The sequence below is a fragment of the Eurosta solidaginis genome, chromosome 5, assembly GCF_040869045.1.
Source record: "Eurosta solidaginis isolate ZX-2024a chromosome 5, ASM4086904v1, whole genome shotgun sequence".
Lineage (NCBI taxonomy): Eukaryota > Metazoa > Arthropoda > Insecta > Diptera > Tephritidae > Eurosta > Eurosta solidaginis.
In genome coordinates this window covers 27,362,342-27,388,255 of record NC_090323.1, presented here as the reverse complement: position 1 = coordinate 27,388,255, position 25,914 = coordinate 27,362,342, and the positions used below count along the sequence as shown (strand labels likewise).

Genomic DNA, 25,914 nt, shown 5'->3' with positions numbered 1-25,914 from the left:
AGCCTCGCTCACCTGATGGAAATCTCAGGTCTAGAGTCGCATTTTTAGTCTCAACGACAACATTTTTGACTACCAATCGTATGGACTTTTTCAATCATTCGGAGCATTCGGTAATGGTATCCATTTTGAATTCGCTGTCATTCCGAATCCAGCGAGTGACTGTCAGAATGCTTGACAGATAAGTCAACACACTTGTACTTGTACACTATGGCCGCGATAGGCGGACGAAATTTTCAACGCAGACAAACTTTCTACGAATATTGCATCATAGTGTACAAGTACAAGTGTGTTGACTTATCTGTCAAGCATTCTGACAGGCACTCGCTGGATTCGGAATAACAGCGAATTCAAAATGGATACCATTACCGAATGCGCCGAATGATTGAAAAATTGAAAAAGTCGATACGATTGGTAGTCAAAAATGTTGTCGTTGAGACCAAAAATGCGACTCTAGACCTGAGATTTCCATCAGGTGAGCGAGGCTGTTTGTAGTTTTGACGTTTATCGCTTAGTGAACACACTTGGTATAGGTACACTATGTATTGCCATAGTGTACAAGTACAAGTGTGTTAACTTATCTGTCAAGCATTCTGACAGGCACTCGCTGGATTCGGAATGACAGCGAATTCAAAATGGATACCATTACCGAATGCTCCGAATGATTGAAAAATTGAAAAAGTCCATACGATTGGTAGTCAAAAATGTTGTCGTTGAGACTAAAAATGCGACTCTAGACCTGAGATTTCCATCAGGTGAGCGAGGCTGTTTGTAGTTTTGACGTTGATCGCTTAGTGAACACACTTGGTATAGGTACACTATGTGTATTGCATGGAACAACGTTACTCGATAGCTGATTTATCTACGCTAATATTGTACTCGTTCGTATGCATTGTAGGCCTATGCGGTAATACGCTCGTGATTTATGTAGTGTTGCGCTATTCGAAAATGCAAACTGTCACCAATATTTATATACTCAATCTAGCTATAGCTGATGAATTTTTTCTAATCGGTATACCATTTTTGCTTTATACAATGCGCATTTGTAGTTGGCATTTTGGTGATTTTATGTGTAAGATTTATATGGTGAGTAGTTCGATAACACAATTTACATCATCGATATTTTTACTCATCATGTCAGCTGATCGTTATATAGCCGTTTGTCATCCGATTGCATCACCTAAATATCGCACGCAACATATCGCTAAAATCGTATCGGCAATTGCGTGGCTTACCTCAGCAGTGCTCATGTTGCCATAGTGTACAAGTACAAGTGTGTTGACTTATCTGTCAAGCATTCTGACAGGCACTCGCTGGATTCGGAATGACAGCGAATTCAAAATGGATACCATTACCGAATGCTCCGAATGATTGAAAAATTGAAAAAGTCCATACGATTGGTAGTCAAAAATGTTGTCGTTGAGACCAAAAATGCGACTCTAGACCTGAGATTTCCATCAGGTGAGCGAGGCTGTTTGTAGTTTTGACGTTTATCGCTTAGTGAACACACTTGGTATAGGTACACTATGCATGTTGCCGGTGATATTTTATGCGAGTACGGTGAGTCAAGAGGATGGCGTGAATCTTTTGTGTAATATCGAATGGCCTGAAGCGTACAAAAAGCATTCAGCTACCACATTCACGCTCTACACATTCTTTCTTGGTTTTGCCACGCCGCTTTGTTTTATATTATGCTTTTATTATTTGGTGGTACGTAAGCTGCAAACAGTCGGCTCAAAGCATAAATCGAAAGAGAAGAAACGCTCACATCGCAAAGTGACACGTCTTGTGCTCACTGTTATTACTGTATACATTTTTTGTTGGTTACCTTATTGGGTGTCACAGCTGGCGCTAATCAATTCGAATCCAATTGAAAATCAACTTTCGCGTTTTGAAATTTTCATTTTCTTGCTACTCTTCTTTCTTATCTATGTCAATTCAGCTATGAATCCAATATTGTATGCTTTTCTAAGCGATAACTTTCGCAAAAGCTTCTCCAAAGCTTTCACATGTATGACTAAAAGTGAAGTTAATGCTCAATTACAAGCTGAACCGAGTTTGCTGCCGAAGCAAAATAGCACAAAACGCCGTCAAACTCGTATACAAAAAGCCAGCGTGAACGCTGCAAATTTGCAAGCGGCTACAAATGCTAATAACAACTCTTCAGTGGTTACAACTTCATCGACACATACTGCACCATCGACAGCTTCCGACAACAAGGTAACAACAACTACAGGTACAAATGGCGCTGCTGCGGTAAAAGAGCAACCCAATGGGCGTGCAGTGTCATGTTCGGCAAACGTTGATGCTGAAGAAATGATACTTGTAATGGAGGATGAGCATCCTGTGTGTGCGCTGGTCGAGTCTGCGCATGCTGAAGGTAATGTTATGCAGACTGATCTCTAAATAGAACTTTAATGAAAGCATACTTTAAGAGAGTTAAGAAGTGTAAAAAAAACCTAAGAATTTTTATAAAATTTTATATTAAGTTAAATAGTTTAGAAATGAAAATATTTAAGATATTATATTTTTGATATGTACGAAAAATTTAGTGAGAGTTATAAAACTCATGTATTCACTTTCGAAATTGAAGATTAAAAAATAGTTTTAAGATTTTTACTTCCTTGAAAATTTCTCTCGCTTTTTTCTCAAAATGTAATAAAAAAATACTAATTTCCTTCGCTTATTAAACTAAAACTTCAACCACTCTCGATATATTAATATTGTAACAAAATTTAGCGAAATCCTGGTTATTATGCACCTTTTGCTAACGTTCGAATCGCTAAACTGTCGATTAAATAACTCCACTATGCAGTATTGCAAACTGATCTTTATTTAGATTACTTTCAGAATACTTCACAATTATACTTCACTTCACAACTAATAGCGTATTTAAATCAAACTGACTACTGATTCCTTAGCTTGCGCTGCCTTTATACTCTCGGTCTTTATACTCTACTAAGGTCTAGTTGTTTCACGAACATGTGTTCAAGAACAGTTGTATCTCATGCTTGGTTACCCAGCTAAATACATGTATATTTGTAGTTTATGGTTTTCTTCTAGCCATATGCGTGTGTATTTGTGAGTATAACTTCTTCTCTTAGCTGATGACTACATATGTGTATGTGAGATATTCTTGGTCGCCTTCTATGTACATAAGTGTTGTTTGCCTTAATGTGTGCATGTACATAAGAGTGGCTGCTTGCTGTTTTTGTTGTTGTGATTATTTACCAACAGCACAGTGATGTCAACAATCACTACAATATCATTGTCCGCCCAGCCTGTGAACGTAAATATTTTAACGATTTCTGAACTAGAAAAGGTCTGCTTTATCGCCATAAAATACTCTTAAAACGGGTTAGATTTTAGAAATATTCCTTTATTCTATCCACGGCATCATTACATAATGCTTGGAGCATATCAAGTTTCTTGGCCACTGCAACTACAACAATATCATCTGCATAGCCGCAAATTTGCTTGACTCCGGGGAGGTCGATTTGAAGCACCCCGTCATACATCGCATTTTGTGCTTTCTTGATCCTTCATCCGCATCAAAGAAGTGTGCTGCATTGTACAGGTTTACAAGTATGATATGTATGAGAGGGAAACAATTTCTTTCCCTTTCTAACACACGGCAGTTTGACACTTCGGTCAGTGTCAAACTAGCGTGGAACCCAGAGGAACCTGCGTGGAACATGAGTTTTGACACTGAACGAAGTGTCAAAATTATCGGGGTTGCTTCGTCGAAAGCGACACAGGGAAGCAAAAAAGGGATCGGAATATCAGATATGGGTGGCTGTGATGGTAAATTTTTTTGAACGAATTTAGTAGGAAATTTTAAGTGCACCCATATGGGTCCTTCAGAAAATTATAAAAAAGTCTTGAATTGGGGTATCTGAGGACGCGTAGTTATTTCAGAATTAAGAATACAAACACGTGAGTTAAGTTTTTCTACCCGTTCAAAAGTTCTCCACGAAAAACAGTTTGAAACCGAGGTCGACTGCAATAACCCGTCCAAAAAAGCGGAAAGAAAAATGAATAGACGCGTTTTGTCCTGTTGTCAATAGTCCGAAGAGAAAAGGTATTCGAATTATTGGAAGCGAGGCCAAAACGCGTCTATTAATACCTCCCCCGACGGTTTTGGTCGTGTTTTAGCAATCGTCCCCGGTAATAAAGTATCACAATTTGTTAATTAAAATTGTCCAAAATATATGGTTATTAAAGAGAGATGTAATTAAGTGCTCGTTTGAAAGTAAATAAGTATATTTCTTTGTAATATAAGAAAAAAAAAATTTTAAGCAGTTTTCGATAGCAGCTACTAAACTTTTTTTTTGTCCTAAGAAGTACAAGAGTGCCAAATAGCATCCACAAAAAAAACGAACAAGAACAAGCATTTTATCAGGTGATCGTGGCTGTGTATGTGCGTGCTGCTACATATCCTACTTGTAGACCTGTACAATGGTGTGCTGTTTCGCTTAAGTAGCTACCAATTATTCTTAGCAGCTAAAAAGGTGTGCAAAAGTTTTGTAGCGCTGTCATTATATGCATCCAGTTCGCGGTATTGAAAGCATTTATAATATCCAAAGTTATCAAGGCATAAAGCTTCTTATTTGTATGAGTTTAAGCTGGGATTGCCCTTATTTCTTTAAGTGTATGAAAACATATATTTGAAGCAACTTTTAATTTATAATTTATTTAATAATTTGGGAAAAAATTAAACAACGTGACATCAGGACGGACAAGGCAAAACTGTTTCGATTATACCTTGTAAATCTCTGCAAAGCCTTTTCTGCCGGGAGTGGGATTTGAACCCGTACTCCTACCATGGTGTTACAAACGCATTCAGCCACGTCATGCCTTAGTTGTTGTAATTTTTCCCAAATTATAAAAAAAAAAGTTTTTTATTTTGGCCTTCGGTTATGTCTATGCGAGCTATATTGTTAACTGTTTGTATTGCATCTAACGCGGATCTTGATTTCCGAAATCCAATATGACTATTTTAAAAGCCACCTTGTCTTTCCAAGGTCTGCTGCAGACGATCACCAATAATACGTCCGAGAATTTTTCCTATTCACTCCAACATACAAAGTGGAATGTATGAAGATGACTGGTCGGGCATCTTACCAGGTTTCACCAAAAGAACCAGTCTTTGTCGAGTTCATGAGCGGGGAAACACGCCTTCTTGAATGCAGGCGTTGAAGAGATCCATAAATACTGATGTTCTGAACCTTAGCGCTGATTTAAGGGTTATATTTGGCACTTCATTCGGTCGCGAGCCTTATTATCACCTGCTACTTGTGGTGCAGCCAGTATCTCTCCTCTGCTATTCCTGGGATTTCCATACCTGCGAGGTCCTGACTTTGACCGGCGCACATTTCATTGTGTAAACGCGGTAAACTCAGAGGAATGCAACCTTGCAGACATTACAGACGGCATTTTCATCAAAAATCTCCAACATCAGCAAGTAAAGGCGTTTTAGGTTTGATTTTTCACTTAATCCTGGTATTTTTTAATTTGTATAACAATCAAAAAAATTTTTTTGGAAATAATACAGCTGAAAAACAATCAAGTTTATCAAGAGTATTACTAGGTGCGTTCATATAACCGCGTGTGTAAATGGATATAATTTTACACCTTATAAGTTTATATGCTATCATGAGTCCCCCTAATGAAATGTGCGCGTAAATTTATACAAATTGTGTAAATGATTTTTCATACAAAATTTGACAGTTCGTTTACGCACTAGATAAATTTATACGTTTACACACTTTATAAGGCATTTATACGGTTACATGAGTCCCCCTAATTTGTATAAATTTACGCGCACATTTCATTGTGTAAACGCGGTAAACTCAAAGGAATGCAACCTTGCAGACATTACAGACGGCATTTTCATCAAAAATCTCCATCATTAGCAAGTAAAGGCGTTTTAGTTTTGATTTTTCACTTAATCTTGGTATTTTTTAATTTGTATAACAATCAAAAAAATTTTTTTGGAAATAATACAGCTGAAAAATAATCAAGTTTATCAAGAGTATTACTAGGTGCGTTCATATAACCGCGTGTGTAAATTATATAATTTTACACCTTATAAGTTTATATGCTATCATGAGTCCCCCTAAAATTTGACAGTTCGTTTACGCACTAGATAAATTTATACGTTTACACACTTTATAAGGCATTTATACGGTTATATGAGTCCCCCTATTGCATTCGATACAATCCTGCATAAACTAGATCAGCTGACAGCTATCACATTTGTTATTTCAATGAATTGTTTACAAATTACCTCGCAGTGCATAATATACGTTTTTCAACTATAAAAATTTGTAAAATAAAAATCAAATTGTTAACATCTAATTAAAACGATTCAATCATGGGTCGCGCTGAAGTTGGAACCCCCAAGTACCTGGCAAACAAAATGAAGGCCAAAGGCCTGCAGAAACTCCGCTGGTACTGTCAGATGTGTGAGAAGCAATGTCGTGACGAGAATGGCTTCAAGTGTCATACAATGAGCGAATCCCATCAACGCCAACTCCTACTGTTCGCTGATTCGCCAGGCAAATTTATACACAGTTTCTCCAAAGATTTCTCCGATGGTTATATGGAGTTATTGCGAAGACGTTTCGGCACCAAACGAGTTAATGCAAATAAGGTATATCAAGAATATATATCCGCAAAAGATCACATACATATGAACGCAACACGTTGGCTAACACTCTCGGATTATGTGAAATGGCTTGGACGTACCGGTCAAGTGTTGGCTGATGAAACGGAAAAAGGTTGGTATGTCACTTATATCGATCGTAGCCCTGAAGCAATGGAGCGACAAGCAAAAGCGGATAAAAAAGAAAAATTGGAAAAGGATGATGAAGAACGTATGATGGAATTTATACAAAATCAAATAGAAAAAGCACAAAGTAAAGAAAGTTCAACGCAACAAGAAAGAGAATACACCGAGTTAAGGCGAGACGAGGAGCAACCACTAAAATTGGATTTAAAGTTAGAGAAGAAATTTAATCCAGACACAAAACTAGGGCCATCTGCGTTGCTTCTACAGCGTTCAAAGGCAGAACGCCGTGGACGTGATAGAGCAAGTAACAAAGACTCGGATGACGATGCCTCTGATGCGGCGGCGGAAAAAGTGTTTAAGAAACCAAAAGTACCTAAACTGGAAAAGCGTAAGGAGAGTAGCAGCAAAGAGAGTAGTAACAGTAGTAGCAAATCAGCTTTGGATGAATTAATTCTAGAAGAAGAGGCTAAAAAGGAACGCCTTAATCGCAAAGATTACTGGTTGCACACTGGAATTGTGGTTAAGTTCACAAACAAAGCGATGGGTGATAAGTTGTACAAGCAAAAAGCAGTGGTACAAGAAGTCATTGATAAATATCGCGCTAAAATAAAATTTTTAGATACAGGCGATAAACTCAAAGTGGATCAGGTAAAGTTGTTTGGGGTCGATTGTTTGAATTTTTAACACATTGCTACTGAACCGGTTGGTAAACGTGCGGTCGATTATGATAAATAGATAATTAATTGAGGATCGCACTGTGACCATTGATCTATTGTGTCCTCAGCTGCTTCACAGCACCTCATCCATGCCGACATCTCTGATGAACCCTAGCAGATCACCTGGCTTGAGGGATTTGATGTGAGAATGCTCTGGCCATGGTGAGCCTATAAACTTAGCCCTAAGTCTTGAGATTGCGTCACACTCCAGGAGGACATGGTCCGCCGTCTCCGCTGATCGATCACAAACTCGGTATGTGTTGTTCGATATTATACCCAGCTTTTGCATATGACTGTTCTGTCTACAGTGTCTTGTAAGAATAGCCGTTAGGATTCTTAGGTTATCTTTCGAGAGGCCTATTAATGCCCTATATCGAGTTGTGCTGTAACCCCTAACAGTTTCTTAGATTGTCTCAGGCATGGCATATTGCGCCAGTGTTCTTCCCTCTTTTCCCTTTCTTCTACTAATAGATGCCCCCTAATTTCCTTCGGACCTACTGGCAGTAACGGCTCGGGACCAATAGGTCGTGTCGTTGCTGCTCTCTGGCCAGGCTGTCCGTCTGCTCGTTACCCTCAACTCACCTGTGGCCAGGAAACCAGGCCCACAGTAGTTCGTTGTGTGCTCCTAGTTGATTTAGCTTTTCAACGCATTCAAGGACCAGTGCTGATTTTATTTCAAACGCTGAGATTGCCTTGAGGGCGGCCTGACTGTCACTGAGCATGGTAATTGTTTCATTGGAGTATTCGCGCTGAAAGTTCAGGTCAGCGCTCTGGATTATGGCGAATACTTCCGCTTGAAAAAGCTCGGGTATGCTCCCAGGGGTGTTGATATCTTGGCTCTGAGTCCAACGACTCCAGATCCAATCCCCTCTGGTGTCTTCGAGCCATCGGTATACAATAATATTCTATTCAGCTGCTGAATGCTCGCAATTCTACTTTGCTCCCATGGACCCTTGTCTCCCAGTTTTACTTTATACCTTTTCTCAAAAACTATCTGCCTGAGGATATCATCCCTCGGGAGTTGAGAGATTGGGATTTTTTCTCTTAATTATGAAAGGAGATGAATAATGAAATTTTCTAAAGAGATGACCCTTATTCTAATTGACGATCTTAATCATTGCCATTAAGTCTCTTTCAAAAACGGATTGACGTTAGTTCCATTCGCACAATTCTACTCAAGGGTAAAGTACCGATTCACTCCGGCTGCCGTTGTTGTTGTTGTTGTTGTAGCGATAAGGTTGCTCCCCGAAGGCTTTGGGGAGTGTTATCGATGTGATGGTCCTTTGCCGGATACAGATCCGGTACGCTCCGGTACCACAGCACCATTAACGTGCTAGCCCGACCATCTCGGGAACGATTTATGTGGCCACATTAAACCTTCAGGCCATTCCCCCCTCCCCACCCCCAAGTTCCATGAGGAGCTTGGGGTCGCCAGAGCCTCGTCTGTTAGTGAAACAGGATTCGCCGCGGATAGGTGAGGTTGATAATTGGGTTTGGAGAAGCTATATATTGCGCTGGCAACCTGAAGGGTTGCGCTACACAGCCCCTTGAATGTGGTATTTTAGTCGCCTCTTACGAACGGCATACCTACCGCGGGTATATTCTGATCCATAACCCGCTGGGGTTCTCCGGCTGCCGTGGGAAGCGTCTATCATGTTGTTGTTGTTGTTGTAGCGATTAGGTTAATCCCCGAAGGTTTTGGGGATTCTATCATCTTCGACCGCTGTTTGTCAATTCATTGCGACGGTATTACTCTATGGTAGTATGAGTAGAGCTAACAGACATCCCACCAATGATCTTTAGTTAGCCTTAACGGTTATTTTAAAACCCGCCCATAATTTAGTATTTTTTTATTACCTAAAATATTAAAACTACTTTCTGTTTTAGGCACATTTGGAAACTGTCATACCGGCTTTGGATAAACCAATATTGGTTGTAAATGGCGCCTACCGTGGTTGTGAGGCATTATTAAAGAAACTGGATGAACGTAATTATTGTGTAACGATAGAGATTTCACGTGGTCCTCTAAAAGGACGAGTTCTAGATAAAGTACAATACGAAGATATTTCTAAAATATATCAATAATCAAAGACAAAATAACGACTTGTTTATTCTAAATGAAGTTGGATCACACTTCCATTCCCAAATACAGTTGTACATACGAACTGGTATAACAACTTTCTTTTTACCGTGCGGATGTTGCTCCGGCCAAAAGGTAGTTCTTACCGGAAGCCGCCTACGGAAGTAAAGAGGACGGCCCCATTACGCTTGTTCTCGTCAGTAGTTGTCGATAAACTGATTTTTGTGTATATCTCATGAACCAAGCAAAAGTACGAAGTTTTTGTTTTTGCAATATATAGGTACCTACCTGTAGCTAAGTCCACAATTAGATGTAAAGTTCCATCATTAACCCTTCAAGACAAAAACTTGAATTTAACGGTGCACAAATGACCCATCATCTAAATTGCTCTATATCTCTCGAGCCAGGCAAGATTTTCGAAATTCTTGTTTCGCATTATATAGCCACCTACTTGTAGATCAATCCACAATTTTACTCATTGTTTTATCGTTAACGCTTCAATTTCTACGTACGATTTATCGGTGCTGACTACTAACTGCTTTTTGTGTATAACTCTCGAACAAAGCTAAATTCAAAAGTTTTTTTTTTAAACATTCATATAGCTACCTAATGTAGATTGGTTTACGATTTGATTCAAGGTTCTATCACTAACGGTTAAGGCGTTAAGTGGATTAATCGGTTTTTCGATTATTTCCGTGCCTTTCGTGTATATCTCTTGAACCAAGCCAAATTACACAGTTTTTTTTTTACAATATATAGGTACAACTTGTAGATTAATTCACAATTTGATATACAGTTCCTTCATTAACCATTCAAGGCGGAAATAAGAATTTATCGGTACGCTAATGACCCAGCGTCTAAATTGCTCTATATCTCTTGAACCAAGCTAGATTTTCCAAAATTTCTTTTTGTGTTATATATCTATCTCCCGATTTTTAAATTAAAAATCAATTCGATTCAAGGCTCTATCATAATGGGTTCAAGAAATGGACAGTATTAATCGAAAAATCGATTAATGCACTTAGCGCCTAAACGGTTAGTGATATAATCTTTAATCAAATGGTGGCTTAATCTGCAAGACAGTAGCTGAGTGCTGCAAAAAAAAAACAATTTTGGATATTGTGCTTAGTTCAAGAGATATACACGATAATAGGTTTAGTCGGCAGTAGTTGTCAACAAACCGATTACTGTCTATATTTCTTGAACCAAAGCAAATGGTAAAGGGTTTCTTTCTGCAATATATAGGTGCACATCTGTAGATTAATCCACAATTAGTTATAAAGTTCCGTCATTAACCCTTCAAGGCAAACATTTGAATTTATCGATACACAAATGACCCAGCACCTAACTTGCTCTATATCTCTCGAACCAGGTAAGATTTTCGAAGTTCTTGTCTTGTATTATATAGCCACCTACATGTAGATCAATCCATAATTTGACTCATTGTTTTATCGTTGACGGTTTAATTTCTATGTGCGATTTATCGGTCGATTGATCAGTGCTGACTACTAACTGCTTTTTGTGTATAAATCTCGAACAAAACTAAATTCAAAAGTTTTTTTTTATACATTCATATAGCTACCTAATGTAGATTGGTCTACAATTTGATTCAATGTTCTATCACCAACGGTTAAGGCGCTAAGTGTATTAATCGGGTTTTCGATTATTAATGTGCCTTTCGTGTATATCTCTTGAAGCAAGCACAATTACACAGTTTTTATTTTTGCTATATATAGGTACTACTTGTAGATTAATCCGCAATTAGGTATAAAGTTCCATCATTAACCCTTCAAGGCGAAAATAAGAATTTATCGGTACGCTAATGACCCAGCGTCTAAATTGCTCTATATCTCTTGAACCAAGCTAGATTTTCCAAAATTTCTTTTTGTGTTATATATCTATCTCCCCATTTTTAAATTAAAAATCAATTCGATTCAGGGTTCTGTCATAAATGGTTCAAGAGATGGACATTATTAATCGAAAAGTCGATTAATGAACATAGCGCCTAAACCGTTAGCGTTAGAACCTTGAGTCAAATGGTGGCTTAATCTGCAAGACAGTAGCTGAGTGCTGCAAAAAAACAATTTTTGATATTGTGCTTAGTTCAAGAGATATACACAATAATAGGTTTAGTCGGCAGTAGTTGTCAACAAACCGATTACTGTCTATATTTCTTGAACCAAAGCAAATGGTAAAGGGTTTCTTTCTGCAATATATAGGTGCACATCTGTAGATTAATCCACAATTAGGTATAAAGTTCCATCATTAACCCTTCAAGGCAAACATTTGAATTTATCGATACACAAATGACCCAGCACCTAACTTGCTCTATATCTCTCGAACCAGGCAAGATTTTCGAAATTCTTGTCTTGCATTATATAGCCACCTACATGTAGATCAATGCACAATTTGACTCATTATTTTATCGTAAACGGTTCAATTTCTACGTACGATTAATCGGTTGATTTATCAGTGCTGACTACTAACTGTTTTTGTGTATAACTCTCGAACGAAGCTAAATTCAAAAGTTTTTTTCTACGTTCGTAGAAAAGATGATTCAAGGTTCCATCACTAGCGGTGAAGGCGCTAAGTGGATTAATCGGTTTTTCGATTATTACTGTGCCTTTCGTGTATATCTCTTGAACCGATTATAATAAACCTTGAATCAAATTGGGGCTTAATACAAACAATACGAAAAACAAATTTTGAAAATCTTGATTGGTTCAAGAGATTTAATGCTGGGTCATTTGTGTAACGATAGATTCAGTTTTCGCCTCTGAGCGTTAATGATGGAACTTTATATCAAATTGTGGATTAATCTACATGTGGGTACCTATATATTGCAAAAACAAAAACTTTGCTGTATGGCTTGATTCAAGAGATATACACAAAGGAACAATAGTTATCGAAAAACCGATTAGTCCCCTTAGCGATTTAACCGTTAATGCTAGAACCTTGAATCAAATCGTGGATCTATCTAGAAACTTTTTAAATTTAGCTTTATTAAAAGATATACACAAAAAGCAATAAGTAGTCAGCACTGATCGATCTACCGATAAATCGCTCGTAGAAACTGAAACGTTAGTGATGGAACCTTGAATCAAACTGTGGATTGATCTATGAATAGTTGGCTATGTAATGCAAAAATAAGAGCTTTTAAAATCTTGCTCGGTTGAAGTGATATAGAGCAGTTTAGCTGCTGGGTCATTTGTGTACCGATAAATTCCAATTTTTGATTTTTGCCTTGAAGGGTTAATGATGCAACTTTATATCTAATTGTGGATTAATCTACAAGTGGGTACCTATATATTACAAAAACAAAAACTTTGTCATTTGGCTTGGTTCAAGAGATATACACAAGTTTATCGGCAACTACTGATGACTGAAACGATTATCTTGAGACAAGCAAAATTTAAACTTTTTTGTTGCCTTATGTAGCTACCGACTTGTATATCAAGCCTCCATTCGATAAGAAGGGAATGTGGCTACATAACGCTGGCCAAGAGTTTAGAAAACCTTGCTCGGTTCAAGAGATATAGGGCAATTAAAGTGCTGGGTCATTCGTGTACCGACATATTTTCATTTTTGCATTGGAAGGTTAATAATGGAACTTTATATTAAATTTCGGATGAATTTATAAGTTGCAACAAAAAAACGTCATTTGCTTTGGATCAAGAGATATGTATGTATACTAGACTGGGTCGATTTATTAACCGATATCGCGCCATCTATTTTTCGATGGGATTTGGGCTCAGAAAAAAAGTTTCACTACGCATACCCAACAAATTGTTTTTCGAGCCTGCGAAATTAAATTTTTTTGACTTTTTTTCGACTTTGATTTTTAAGGTTTTTTTTCATGATCTACTAAAAAAAATTTTATTTGATTGTAAAAATTTCATGTATACCCTGTCCGACCCAAAAATATCCGCTAAAAACGTTGGCGATAAAATCAAAGTCGAAACCAAGTCAAAAAAATGAATTTCGCAGGCTCGAAAATTATTTTTTTGGGTATGCGTAGTGGAACTTTTTTTCCAGAACCCAAATCCTATCGAAAAATCGATGGTGCGATATCGGTTAACTTTCGTCCATACAAATCGACCCCCCTAGTGTATACACAAATGGACATTAACTATCGAGACACCGAATCCCGATTTTGATATCTTGGGTTAAAATGCTTCAGAGCTGAACGGCCAAGTACTTAAATATATTTTGGGAAATACGTTTATTTTTTTATTAGCTGAGTTCCATTGAACACTGATCCAGATCCCGTTAAAAATTTAACATGCACGCTGTGTTCCTGATATTTGTTTAATTCATTGTTTCCATCCAGTTTCGGTAGGTGATCCGTTTCGAAAATGACATAACCAAATACGTACTATTGGAAATAAAATATAAAAGTAATTTATTGACAGTTATTGATAACATTTGTTGTATACCAGCAAACCCTCCCTCGCTTCGTTGTGGTTTGGTCTAATATAAAAACCAATCCCAAAGAAACCTGGGCCATTGGATAATATTTTCCTCTGTCGGTTTCTGTTCAACTTGCCTATTCCCTCTTTTTGTATTTGTAATCTTGCTTTTAAGATCCTGGCAAATTTGACATAGTCATAATGCCTTAAGGGCCAATTAAGCTTCCTTAACCCTAACGCTATAGTCGTAACCATACCCATATCCATAACCATCTCCAATGTGATAGATTAATGGTGCCTTAACCTAAAAAGTCGTGAAAATTTCATTAAATGAAGAAAACACAAAAAATTACAAACACATACCACAAAAAATAAGTCTCTTAGTCATAACATATCCAAAACAATGAATAAAATCTACAAAAAGATATTTAATTCACCAACTCAAATATTTTTAGGTTATGGATATGGCGAGAAACCAAAAACCAATTGGTTGGCTATGGTATCGTTATGGCTTTTGCGTTATGGTATGGCACCATTAATCGATTACATTGATTTCCAAAAGGTTGGTTCGATCAGCTGTTTTATCTGGTTATGGATAAGTCACCATTAATTGGCCCTTTAGTCATAACCATATTATTTTTACTTAACCTATTGGCATCGGCTATAGCCGGAGTCATTGGTGCCGTATGTCGTATCGCTGTATCCGTATCCCTAACGTAATCAGCTGTTTATCGTTACGACGGTAAACCAAAACACAATTGGTTGGCTACGATACGGTTACGACCTTAGCGGCACCAATAATCGATTGCATTGATTCTCATAAGATTGGTCGAATCAGCTGTTATAAGGTTACCGATACGGTTACCGATAAAGCACCAATGTCTCCAGCTTATTGGTGCCTGAACCTAAAAATGTGATAATTCCATAGAAAAGAGGAGAGTTCAAGAAATTAAAAACAAGTTGCACAATTAATCAGTCCCTCAGCTAAAACATATCCAAAAAATAAAATATGCAAAAAGTTAATAAATTCACAACTCAAATATTTATAGGTTATGGATCTTTCAAAAAAACAAAAACTAATGATTGCTATAGTACGGTTGTATCTAGAGCCTTATGGTATGGCACCATTGACCAGTTACTTTAATTTCCATAAGGTTGGTTGGATCAGTTTTTTATTTGGATTACGGCAAGTTTGCCAGGACCTTTACTCTGTTTATCTTCATTTTCTACTTCTTCTCCTCCTTTCCCAAGCCGCTCTCTCTCTGCTTATTACCGAGTTTTTGTATATCCCATGGCGAAGTCGCTATGGTATATCACGGTTTCGGGTTTATTTTTAATGCCCGGTATATACCTAAGTGCGAGTTTAAACTTCAGTTAAAGTACTTCAGCCGCTTATGCCTAGATGAGCGCAAAATCTAATGTTATCGAACAAAGTGGCAAAGTTAAACTCTAGTGAGCTTTAAGGCCCGGTTAGCTAGAACTTGACCTTGCCACGTTGTTCGGTAACATAAAATGTTGCTGCTCATCTCAGCTTAAGCGGCCGAAGTTTGCAGGGTTAAACTCTAGTCGATTTTAACTGGAGTTTAAACTTGTAGAGTTGTAACTTGCGCTGAAAAGCCGGACCATAGTTTCACTTTTATACACTTTTTTCTACATACTTTCACAGAATTGCATACTACTTTTTCTTAAGGACATATATACCCAATTCTGTCCATAGATTGGACTTTTACTTTAACAGGTTTCCGCCCTTTTCTTTTCGCAATGGAAACCGAGTAATGGTGACACTCCTATCAGCAAACGATGTACTTCATGGTGATTTATAACTGCAATTTGCGGTCACTGTTTGTTTTTATTGTTTTCTTAGGGCCGGTTTTTCAGTGCGAGTTTAAAGCTGACTACAGTTTAACCTGCCATCTTTGTTGCTATCAAAGTGGCAAAATTGAACCGACTTTAACTAACATCAGTTTAAACTCACACTGAAAACCTGAGCATGAATTAATTATTAACTAACCCCTTAAAAAGAGAGGGACGTATAATTTCCCACTTCAGCACATCATATAGTTTCTACTGGTGAAATGCCAATTCGGTTTAATGTATTACGCATACGTTTCCAAAAGATTTTACGCTCATCCGGCGTAACTTGGCGGCCCTTGCCGCCCGGCCATTTTATATACGTTTTCACTTCCATCATATATTGCAGCACCTTTGGACGTTTACTGCGTGGTATATCCTCCAGAAAAACGATAATTAAATGATCTTTGCTCACTTCAAAAATGCTTAAATAGGAAAAAGAAGACACAATATAAATTTAAAACTAACGAAATTCCGTGGAGAACGAGCGAACATAGGACTTAAAGTACGAAGTGGCAGCCCCAGCGGGTTAGGGGGTCAGAATATACCAGCGATAGGTATGCCTGTCGTAAGAGGCGACGATTCAAGGGGTTTGTGTAGCGCAGCCCTTTCACGTTGCCATCGCAATATATAGCTTCTCCAAACCCATTTGTCAACCTCACCCATCCGTGGCGAATCCTGTTTCATAAACAGCCGAGGCTCTGGCGACCCCGAACTCCTCATGGATCTAGGGGGTGGGAGGGTGGGATGGCCTAGAAGGTGGTCATAACAGATCGTTCCCGAGATGGTCGGGCTTGGTACCGTACCGTACCGGATCTGTATGCGGCAAAGGACCATCACATCGATAACACTCCCCAAAGCCTTCGGGGAGTAACCTTATCGCTACAACAACAACAACAAAAACAGAAGATATATATGTTTTTAGTTGCTACTTTGAAAATCTGCTTTTCCACTGTGACGTCATATTATCAATGGAAAAGAACAACAAATACATTTTGACCACGCTGTTATCGCGGTCGTTGCTTTATACGGTTTACACACGGTGAGTCTGAATCAAGAGTCAACTTCTATATGTTAGCTAAAATAATTCTGTATTAGTTTCACCAACATGACTCGAGTCATCAGGCACACAGACGATTCGCGTGTCAGACGTGTGTAGACTCTACTAAGGACCTTGGGTCCAGTATTAAGAACAACGATATGTTCGTCAGAATTGTTACGAAGTATCTCCGTACTCTTGGCAAATCCTTGAAGCTTTCTAGGACCTATAGTAATTTCTGCTTTTAGATCTAATATAATAGCTGTGCAATTTTTAACAGCTGGAGTCTTAGTCTAGCGAGCCCTGCGCTCGAGTACAAAACGTGCGCTTCCCAAGGCAGTCGGTTCTATGTACCGGAACGACTCGGGATTTTTCCCGACCAAGGACTGTCATTTCAGTGCAACCCCATTTAATTTGTTGCGTCCCTCCCACAGGTTGTCATCCTCCCAGTAGCTCCTTGCAGCGGCACTGCTCCATATTCTTTTGCTCCGGGAAGGTATCGAACCCAATTCGGGTACGTCTCCTGACCCCGGTCCTAAGAAATGGGTTCGCTGCGTCTGCAAAAATAAACACTGCTACAACAACAACAACAACAACAATACAAAACGTGCTCAATCGTTATACACATTCGCCACAGATGAAAAAAGTGGATGTTCAGTCGTTCTCCACGCTTTTATTGTAAATTTTATTTTCGAACAAAACTTACCGATGCTGTGCTAAATGCATTTCAAATTGACACCAATGACTGAGTAGAAAACTTGAAGATATAATCAACATTAATGCACGCGAACGATCCATACAAGATATGATATTTTCGAGTATGGTGACACCGATCTGAAAGAAAAAAGTAAAAATGTAAGCTGCCAGCGCCTATTATGAATATATGAAGAGGAAGGGTGTCATGGGCTGTTGTTTCAATTATCGAATCGCGAGTCTGGCCAGTTAGGTTAGGATACCTTGGAGACTTTGAGTCATGCAGGTGCGATATGCGGTATACCTTAGGCAGGCTAATATCAGAGCAAGTTCAAGAGGGGAAACTCCCTAAACATATCGCTTGAGGGTCAATGCAAGCCAGATGAACCTTTGTTTGCGACTGAAACAGCAGAGAGCACAAGAGAGGTTTCTGACGCCAATTTCAAAGCAGGCGAGCAGTTGTTTTCGAATGTTCAGCTGTTGCCCGAAATTTATATCAAAAAATCCTGGCGGATGATGGAAGGTCTTAATATCGGACAGATTTCTGCAAGAATGATATTGGCGACCTGGTTCTCATCATTGCTAGCTAGGAAGGGAGAAAACGAGCCCGGTATCCTACTATGACGAAGTGAGAATGGCAATATTCTGGCTAAGAAATAACAAGGCAATGAGAAGGTAATGACAAAATACCCGTCGAGCTGTGCAATCAGGGGGGAAGAGTTGGGAAAGAGCATGCATCGACTCCTATGTAAAATATGGTCGGTTGAGAGCATGTCGCCAGATTGGAATTCAAACTCTACCCATCCAAAAGAAACGCGATCCGAAAACCGCACTAACTACCGCGAAGTCAGGCTGCTTAATATCCCGTATATCGTTTTATCCAGCGTACCGTGCCAAAGACCGAAGCTCAAAGTCAACGAACTGATTTAACCTTATCAGTTCGGTTTCAGACTTGGTAAGTGTACTATCTACCATACCCTCACTATGCGCCAGATCCTGGAAAAAGCTGACGATATGAGAACCGAAACATACCATTTCCTTGTCGACTTCAAAGAAGTCCCGTGCAAAGTTAATAAGGTTTTGCCAAATGACGTTGAAAGATACTACCAGCTCGTTAAGGATTGGGAAGGACCTCTCCGAGCCATTTAAAACCATACAAGCCTTCAGACAAGGGAAATCTCTTTCGTGCGATTTCCTTAACGTAATTATCAAGAAAATAGTTCTGCAACTGAACTTAATCGTGATGGCAAAATATATTAAAAGAGCGTATAATTACTAGCGTATGCTGATGATATTGCTTTTAATTATAGGCCTTAACAGACTGCCGTGCGTTCTGCTTTCCCTTGATTAGATAAAGATGCCAAAAAATGGGTCTTGCGGTAAATAAGAAGAAAGAATTTATGTATACGCACATTAGAAGCCACGTCACTGTGGACGGATATGAATTCGAGACTATAAGGGACTTCGTCTATGTGGGATCCAGCATAAGGAGCGAAATTAACGTCAACTTAGAAATCAAATGCAGAATAACTCTTGCCAGGAAGTGCTACTTTGGACTGGGTACGGCAATTGAAACGTAAATTCAACTTCACCAACTTTGTCTAGTACCTAGTGCGGTATCTAGATCGTAAGGGATTTCGTGATGATACCCTAGCACGAAATAAAAGAGAAGCGTGCAAGTTTGACAGCTGTTTACCTAGTACCCAGGAATGGGACACATTTACGTGCCTTAGGAAAACTAGCACTTTAAAATTTTTTTACAAAGGAATTCCATGTAAAAAATTTTAAAGTGCTAGTTTTCGTATGGCACGTCGATATGTGAACGCATAGATTAACTATTGCGGATTTATTGAATATTAATGCATGTGTAAATATTGTCTTAAGCGCGGTATCCACATCGCAAGAATTGAAAAATTTCAACAAAGGAACGCTACAGAAAAATTTCATTTGACAAGTAGTTTCCAACTCTCAAGAAAACTCCTAAGATTTTTTTTGTAAACGTCGACAGGTGGCAAAAAGTTTCATAAATTTTGTTTTATTTTTATAAAAGCGGTATTCATGTATAAATTGCCGCGCATTGTGAAATGCCAAAATTTTGTGCCTACTGCTATTTTCTTGCTCAAGAAAAATGCAAAATTTTTCTTAAATGTTTGCTTTTGATCTGCGTACAGCGCTTAATAATACCAAAATGTAAGCTTTCGATTTCAAAGTATTTTCGAAAGTATGTATGTATTCTGTTTTTAAATACTTTCAGGGCCGCGGAGAGGGGGGCAGTCAGGGCAATTGTCCTGGGGCCCGGAAGGGTTTTGGGGGCCCGGCAAGGGGGGCATAGCATAACCTGATTAAGGTTCAGTTGGTTTTACTTATGACTATCAATAGAAATATGACGCGTGCAACGCTTTTATTTAATTGTCTGATACACGCCCTAGATTGATAAGGAGTGTGATGACTAGTACTTAGGACCTACCTAATTATTTTCTAGCTTTTCGTATTATTATTATTTCATGTAAGTATTGTTTTCAATAAAACCGTTTAACTTAAAAATTTTGTTTAAATTATTTTATTTTCAAATTTTTAGTCTTTATTTAATTGCCTATTATTTCTCATTCTATTTAGTTCATTTAGTGACTCATTATTACAAGGACTATTTCCTGACAATTTGTTACAACCTATGTCCTCAATACATAATCCTTCCAAAGACTTTACTTGACTCTGCGCCACGAATGCTTGTCCCTCCTCCAACTCCAAAATATTTTGATGTCACTTCTACCGGACTGTATGCAATATTTGTTCCAAATATGAGCCAAATCGGGCATCATAGGTCGCTTTCTATTCATGTATGTATTATGTGTTCCAAATATGGACCAAATCAAATCGGACCACAAATACGATTTTTGTGAATATCTCGATGATTGATCCAATGCAACTCTGGTCTTCCTACTGTTCTTCATTCCCCCCCATTCGAGTGCCTATTTTCACGGCCTGCGAGTGCCTTCCACTCTATTCGCAACATAACCTCGAATTAAGCTGCCAAACTATAGCTGGAGACATTGGTGCTTTATCGGTAACCTTTTAACAGCTGATTCGCCCAACCTTATGAGAATCAATGCAATCGATTATTGGTGCCGCAACCGTAACCGTATCGTAGCCAACCAATTGGGTTTTGGTTTAACGTCGTAACGATAAACAGCTGATTACGTTAGGGATACGACTACAGCGATACGACAAACGGCACCAATGACTTCAGCTTATATAGTAAACACAAAATTTTTGAATATAAAGATATTGCATGCGCGAACTTCGGTGGAAAGCAGCGGAGCGTAACAAAATTCTAGTAGGTCAACTTTAACACAATTTTTAACATAATTTAAGCACAGAAATACACTGATTGGAGTTTTAGTGAGTAAAAGTTATAATTCTGAACACATTAGCTGAATAAAAAGTGTACAAATAATTATTAAATAACAAATACAGACAGTGGTAGTTTAACAAATTCTGCTGTGGTAAGTGGTGAATGTGACCTACTAGAATTTTGTGAAGCTTGCCTCACACGATTTTTCGTCCATGCAATGTCTCTATATTATATCGTTTCTGGTAAACAATTGTTTGAATAGCCCACGTCGTCCAACTGACGACTGTAATGAGAATGCAATATTTCCCGATAAATACAAAATGAGAAATACACACATTTAATGTGACAATGCAATATCTTTCAACAATGCTTGATGAGGTATTCCAAACGGCATCAGAGAGCATATTAGCTACATATGTACATTAATTTAGCTAAAAATCTTCTCGAAACATTGACTGAATCGTTTCAATTTCTCAAAAGCTATACTAAACTTGGTGTTACAGAAGTTGAACATATGCAAAAATCGTTTTGATCACATACAAACGTATCTTTGTAAAACATAAATTTTGAAATCCTATTAACCAGTGATAATGGTATCAATCATATAGATACTTAAATCAAAAACTAAATATATATATATATACATATATATGTTTAACATTACGAATTTTGGTCTACGACCACATTTATTTTATAATTGACACTAATAATCTACTTAACTAGTCATATAACGTACAACAATTTATTTTTTTTTTGAAAATTCAACTTTTTTAAAATTTAAAAATATTAAAATAAATGTAACACATAAATTAGTAGTACCAGTGATCTTACCATTTAGTGAGCTGTATTATTCAAAATTTTTGCATTTTTCGACAACTAATACTGATATTTTATTTTAACAAGTAAGGAAGGCTAAGTTCGGGTGTAACCGAACATGGAGACAAAATAAGGGAAAATCACCATGTAGGAAAATGAACCAAGGGTAAAAGCCAAATTAAACTTCCTTAACCTTAACGCCATAGTCGTAACCATACCCATATCCATAACCATCTCAATGTGATCGATTAATGGTGCCTTAACCTAAAAATCGTGAAAATTTCATAAAAATGATGAAAACGCAAAAAATTACAAACATATTCCACAAAAAATAAGTATCTTATTCATAACGTATCCAAAACAATGAAGAAAATCTAAAAAAAGTCATTAAATTCACCAACTCAAATATTTTTAGGTTATGAATATGGCGAGAAACCAAAAACCAATTGATTGGCCATGGCGTTAGCGTTATGGTATGGCACCATTAATCGATTACATTCCTTTCCATAAGGTAGGTTCGATCAGCTGATTTATCTGGTTATGGCTTTATGGTTATAAGTCACCATTAATTCGCCCTTAACCCTGGAATGTGTTTGTATGACATTCGTATCAAATGGAAGATATTAAATAGTGTTTTAAGAGGGAGTGGGCTATAGTTCTATAGGTGGACGCCATTTAGGGATATCGCCATAAAGGTGGACCAGGGGTGACTCTAGAATTTGTTTGTACGATATGGGTATAAATAAAGGTATTCATGAGGGTTTTAAAAGGGAGTGGGCTTTAGTTCTAGGGGTGGACGCCTTTTCGAGATATCGCCATAAAGGTGGACCAGGGGTGACTCTAGAATTTGTTTGAACGATATCAAATGAAAGGTGTTAATAAGTATTTTAAAAGGGTGTGGGGCTTAGTTCTATAGGTGGACGCCTTTTCGAGATATCGCCATAAAGGTGGACCAGGGTTGACTCTATAATGCGTTTGTACGATATGGGTATCAAATGAAAGGTGTTAATGAGTATTAGTTCTATAGGTGGACGCCTTTTCGAGATACCGCCATAAAGGTGGACCAGGGGTGACTCTAGAATTTGTTTGTCCAATATGGGTATCAAATGAAAGGTGTTAATGAGTATTTTAAAAGGGAGTGGGCCTTAGTTCTATAGGTGGACGCCTTTTCGAGATATCGCCATAAAGGTGGACCAGGGGTAACTCTAGAATTTGTTTGTACGATATGGGTATCAAATGAAAGGTGTTAATGAGTATTTTAAAAGGGAGTGGGCCTTAGTTCTATGGGTGGACGCCTTTTCGAGATATCGCCATAAAGGTGGACCAGGGGTGACTCTAGAATTTGTTTGTAATATGGGTATAAATAAAGGTATTCATGAGGGTTTTAAAAGGGAGTGGTGGTAGTTGTATATGTGAAGGCGTTTTCGAGATATTGACCAAAATGTGGACCAATTTGACCCAGAACATCATCTGTCGGGTACCGCTAATTTATTTATATATGTAATACCACGAACAGTATTCCTGCCAAGATTCCAAGGGCTTTTGATTTCGCCTTGCACAATTTTTTGATTTTCTTCTACTTAATATGGTAGGTGTCGCACACATTTTACAAAGTTTTTTTCTAAAGTTATATTTTGCGTCAATAAACCAATCCAGTTACCATGTTTCATCCCTTTTTTCGTATTTGGTATAGAATTATGACATTTTTTTCATTTTTCGTAATTTTCGATATCGAAAAAGTTGGCGTGGTCATAGTCGGATTTCGGCCATTTTTTATACCAATACAAAGTGAGTTCAGATAAGTACGTGAACTAGGTTTAGTAACGATATATATATTTTTGCTCAAGTTATCATGTTAAGGGCCGAGCGGAAGGACAGACGGTCGACTGTGTATAAAAACTGGGCGTGGCTTCAACCGATTTCGCCCTTTTTCACAGAAAACAGTTATCGTCCTAGAATCTAAGCCCCTACCAAATTTCACAAGAATTGGTAAATTTTTGTTCCACTTATGGCATTAAAAGTATCCTAGACAAATTAAATGAAAAAGGGCGGAGCCACGCCCATTTTGAAATTTTCTTTTATTTTTGTATTTTCTTGCGCCATATCATTACTGGAGTTGAATGTTGACATAATTTACTTATATACTGTAAAGATATTAAATTTTTTGTTAAAATCTGACTTAAAAAATTTTTTTTTTAAAAGTGGGTCGTTCTCAGATTTTGTTAATTTTTATTAAGCATACATATAGTAATAGGAGTAACGTTCCTGCCAAATTTCATCATGATATCTTCAACGAATGCCAAATTACAGCTTCCAAAACTTTTAAATTACTTCTTTTAAAAGTGGGCGGTGCCACGCCCATTGTCCAAAATTTTAGTAATTTTCTATTTTGCGTCATAAGTTCAACTCACCTACCAAGTTTCATCGCTTTATCCCTCTTTGGTAATGAATTATCGCACTTTTTCGGTTTTTCGAAATTTTTGATATCGAAAAAGTGGGCGTGGTTATAGTCCGATATCGTTCATTTTAAATAGCGATCTGAGATGAGTGCCCATGGACCTACATACCAAATTTCATCAAGATACCTCAAAATTTACTCAAGGTATCGTGTTAACGGACAGACGGACGGACGGACGGACATGGCTCAATCAAATTTTTTTTCGATGCTGATGATTTTGATATATGGAAGTCTATATCTATCTCGATTCCTTTATACCTGTACAACCAACCGTTATCCAATCAAAGTTAATATACTCTGTGAGCTCTGCTCAACTGAGTATAAAAAGTTTGTTTCTTCAATCAAATTTAATCTAAACAAAATAATTTAATTTAGAATACTAATGTTACATTGTTTAAAAATTTATATTAATTGATTTAAAACAATAGTCAATTTATTATTTATATTAATTATACGCACTTCTTCTCCAGTTTATATTCAAGAATATATATCACCTACACATATAAATATTTTACAACACAGACATACAAACACCGCAATGAAAATTAATTCATATTCAAATCGAAAATAACACAATCCACTACAAAAAAAGAAATAACTTTGATTTTTAAAAATCAAACAAATTTCTACAATTTTAAAAAATCTCTTAAAGATTTTTTAAAATAAATTTTAACGAAATATTTTCCTAAATATCAATATTTCACATTGAAATGTAAATCATATTTAAAACTCAATTTATACTCAACATAACATGAATCAATGACAATTTCAACCTCAAACAATTAAAGGAATCAACTTTTCATTCCTTATCAACAACTTGGACATACATTATGCAGAGTACAATTATATATTGAACATATGGGGTATTCCATCCCATTTCGACCAATTTTGAAGCCGACCCCTTTAGAATTGGCCCGACCCCTTTTACAAAAATTGACCGTTTTGGATCTTTTTTTTTTTTTTTAATTTGTTTTTAAATGTACTTTTCGGAAAAAATTCAAAAATATTTTTAAAGTTTTTTTTTGTAATTTTTCAGTTTTTCGAGTTTTCGAATTTCGCCCTTTTTGTTTTCTCATAAAAGACTCCAATCAATTCTGCAATCATCCCCACTAATCCCGGAGTGGGCCGAGAATTTTTTTTTATTTAATTGAAGATAATTAAAAAAAACAAATTAAAAAAAATTTTTTTTTATTTTACTTTTTACTTTAAAAATTTTTTTGAATTCTTTCAGAAAAGTACATTTAAAAACAAATTTAAAAAAAAAAGAGCCCAAATGGTCAATTTTTGAAAAAGTTATAGCATTTTGAAAACAAAAACGGTGTTTTTTTTTTAAATTCATAACTTTTTTTGAGTTGGATGAAAAAATTTTAAAAACTTCTGAAAAACGCCTTTCGTAAGCTAGAAAAAGAAGAAAAACTTTTAGCCAATTCTAAAGGGGTCGGGTTCAAAATTGGTCGAAATGGGATGGAATACCCCATATATTCTGCATAATACAAGTTTTTAATTTTTTAATGATTATGCACACAAAGTTGCAATCTACTATCATTCAGCCTCATCCTAGGTTCTTCAATCGCATTTTTATAAATAACAATATATATATATATTATATTATAAATAACTAATATTAATTCACATAAAACTACTACAACAAATAAACACTAACAACTTATAGTAATCAATATACACTGTAAATTAACATTAATATCGTAG

General features: G+C 37.1%; 2 protein-coding genes and 1 pseudogene across 13 annotated transcripts in view; 2 read left to right on the top strand and 1 right to left on the bottom strand.

The window, feature by feature from the left end:
• Positions 1-579: 579 nt before the first annotated feature.
• LOC137253809 (somatostatin receptor type 2-like) lies at positions 580-3,558 on the top strand (annotated as a pseudogene).
• A 2,678-nt stretch (positions 3,559-6,236) lies between these two features.
• On the top strand, positions 6,237-9,606 carry kin17 (kin17 DNA and RNA binding protein). The gene is made up of 2 exons (XM_067756737.1): positions 6,237-7,438; positions 9,394-9,606. The coding sequence occupies exons 1-2, from the start codon at positions 6,374-6,376 to the stop codon at positions 9,589-9,591; spliced, it is 1,263 nt and encodes a 420-aa protein (XP_067612838.1). The 5' UTR covers positions 6,237-6,373; the 3' UTR covers positions 9,592-9,606.
• Positions 9,607-13,912: 4,306 nt separating this feature from the next.
• Toll-9 overlaps positions 13,913-25,914 on the bottom strand; it is a 94,337-nt gene continuing 82,335 nt past the window's right edge. For 11 of the 12 annotated variants that reach the window (XM_067757168.1, XM_067757167.1, XM_067757173.1 and 8 more), the window contains 3 exons: positions 17,592-17,719; positions 14,023-16,271; positions 13,913-13,961 (listed from right to left, as the gene is read on the bottom strand). In XM_067757168.1, the coding sequence (XP_067613269.1) occupies positions 16,049-16,271; positions 17,592-17,719 (351 nt within the window). In that variant the 3' untranslated portion in view covers positions 13,913-13,961; positions 14,023-16,048. Of the gene's footprint in view, positions 13,962-14,022; positions 16,272-17,591; positions 17,720-25,914 lie in introns of those variants that run through there. The other variant, XM_067757178.1, reaches the window with a different exon arrangement.

What these genes read in the sequence shown, in the direction of transcription:
- kin17 (XM_067756737.1), top strand. Translation starts at nt 6,374, where the DNA reads ATGGGTCGCGCTGAAGTTGGAACCCCCAAGTACCTGGCAAACAAAATG. An exon ending in ATAAACTCAAAGTGGATCAG is followed by an intron (nt 7,439 to 9,393) that starts GTAAAGTTGTTT and finishes TTTCTGTTTTAG; the next exon opens with GCACATTTGGAAACTGTCAT.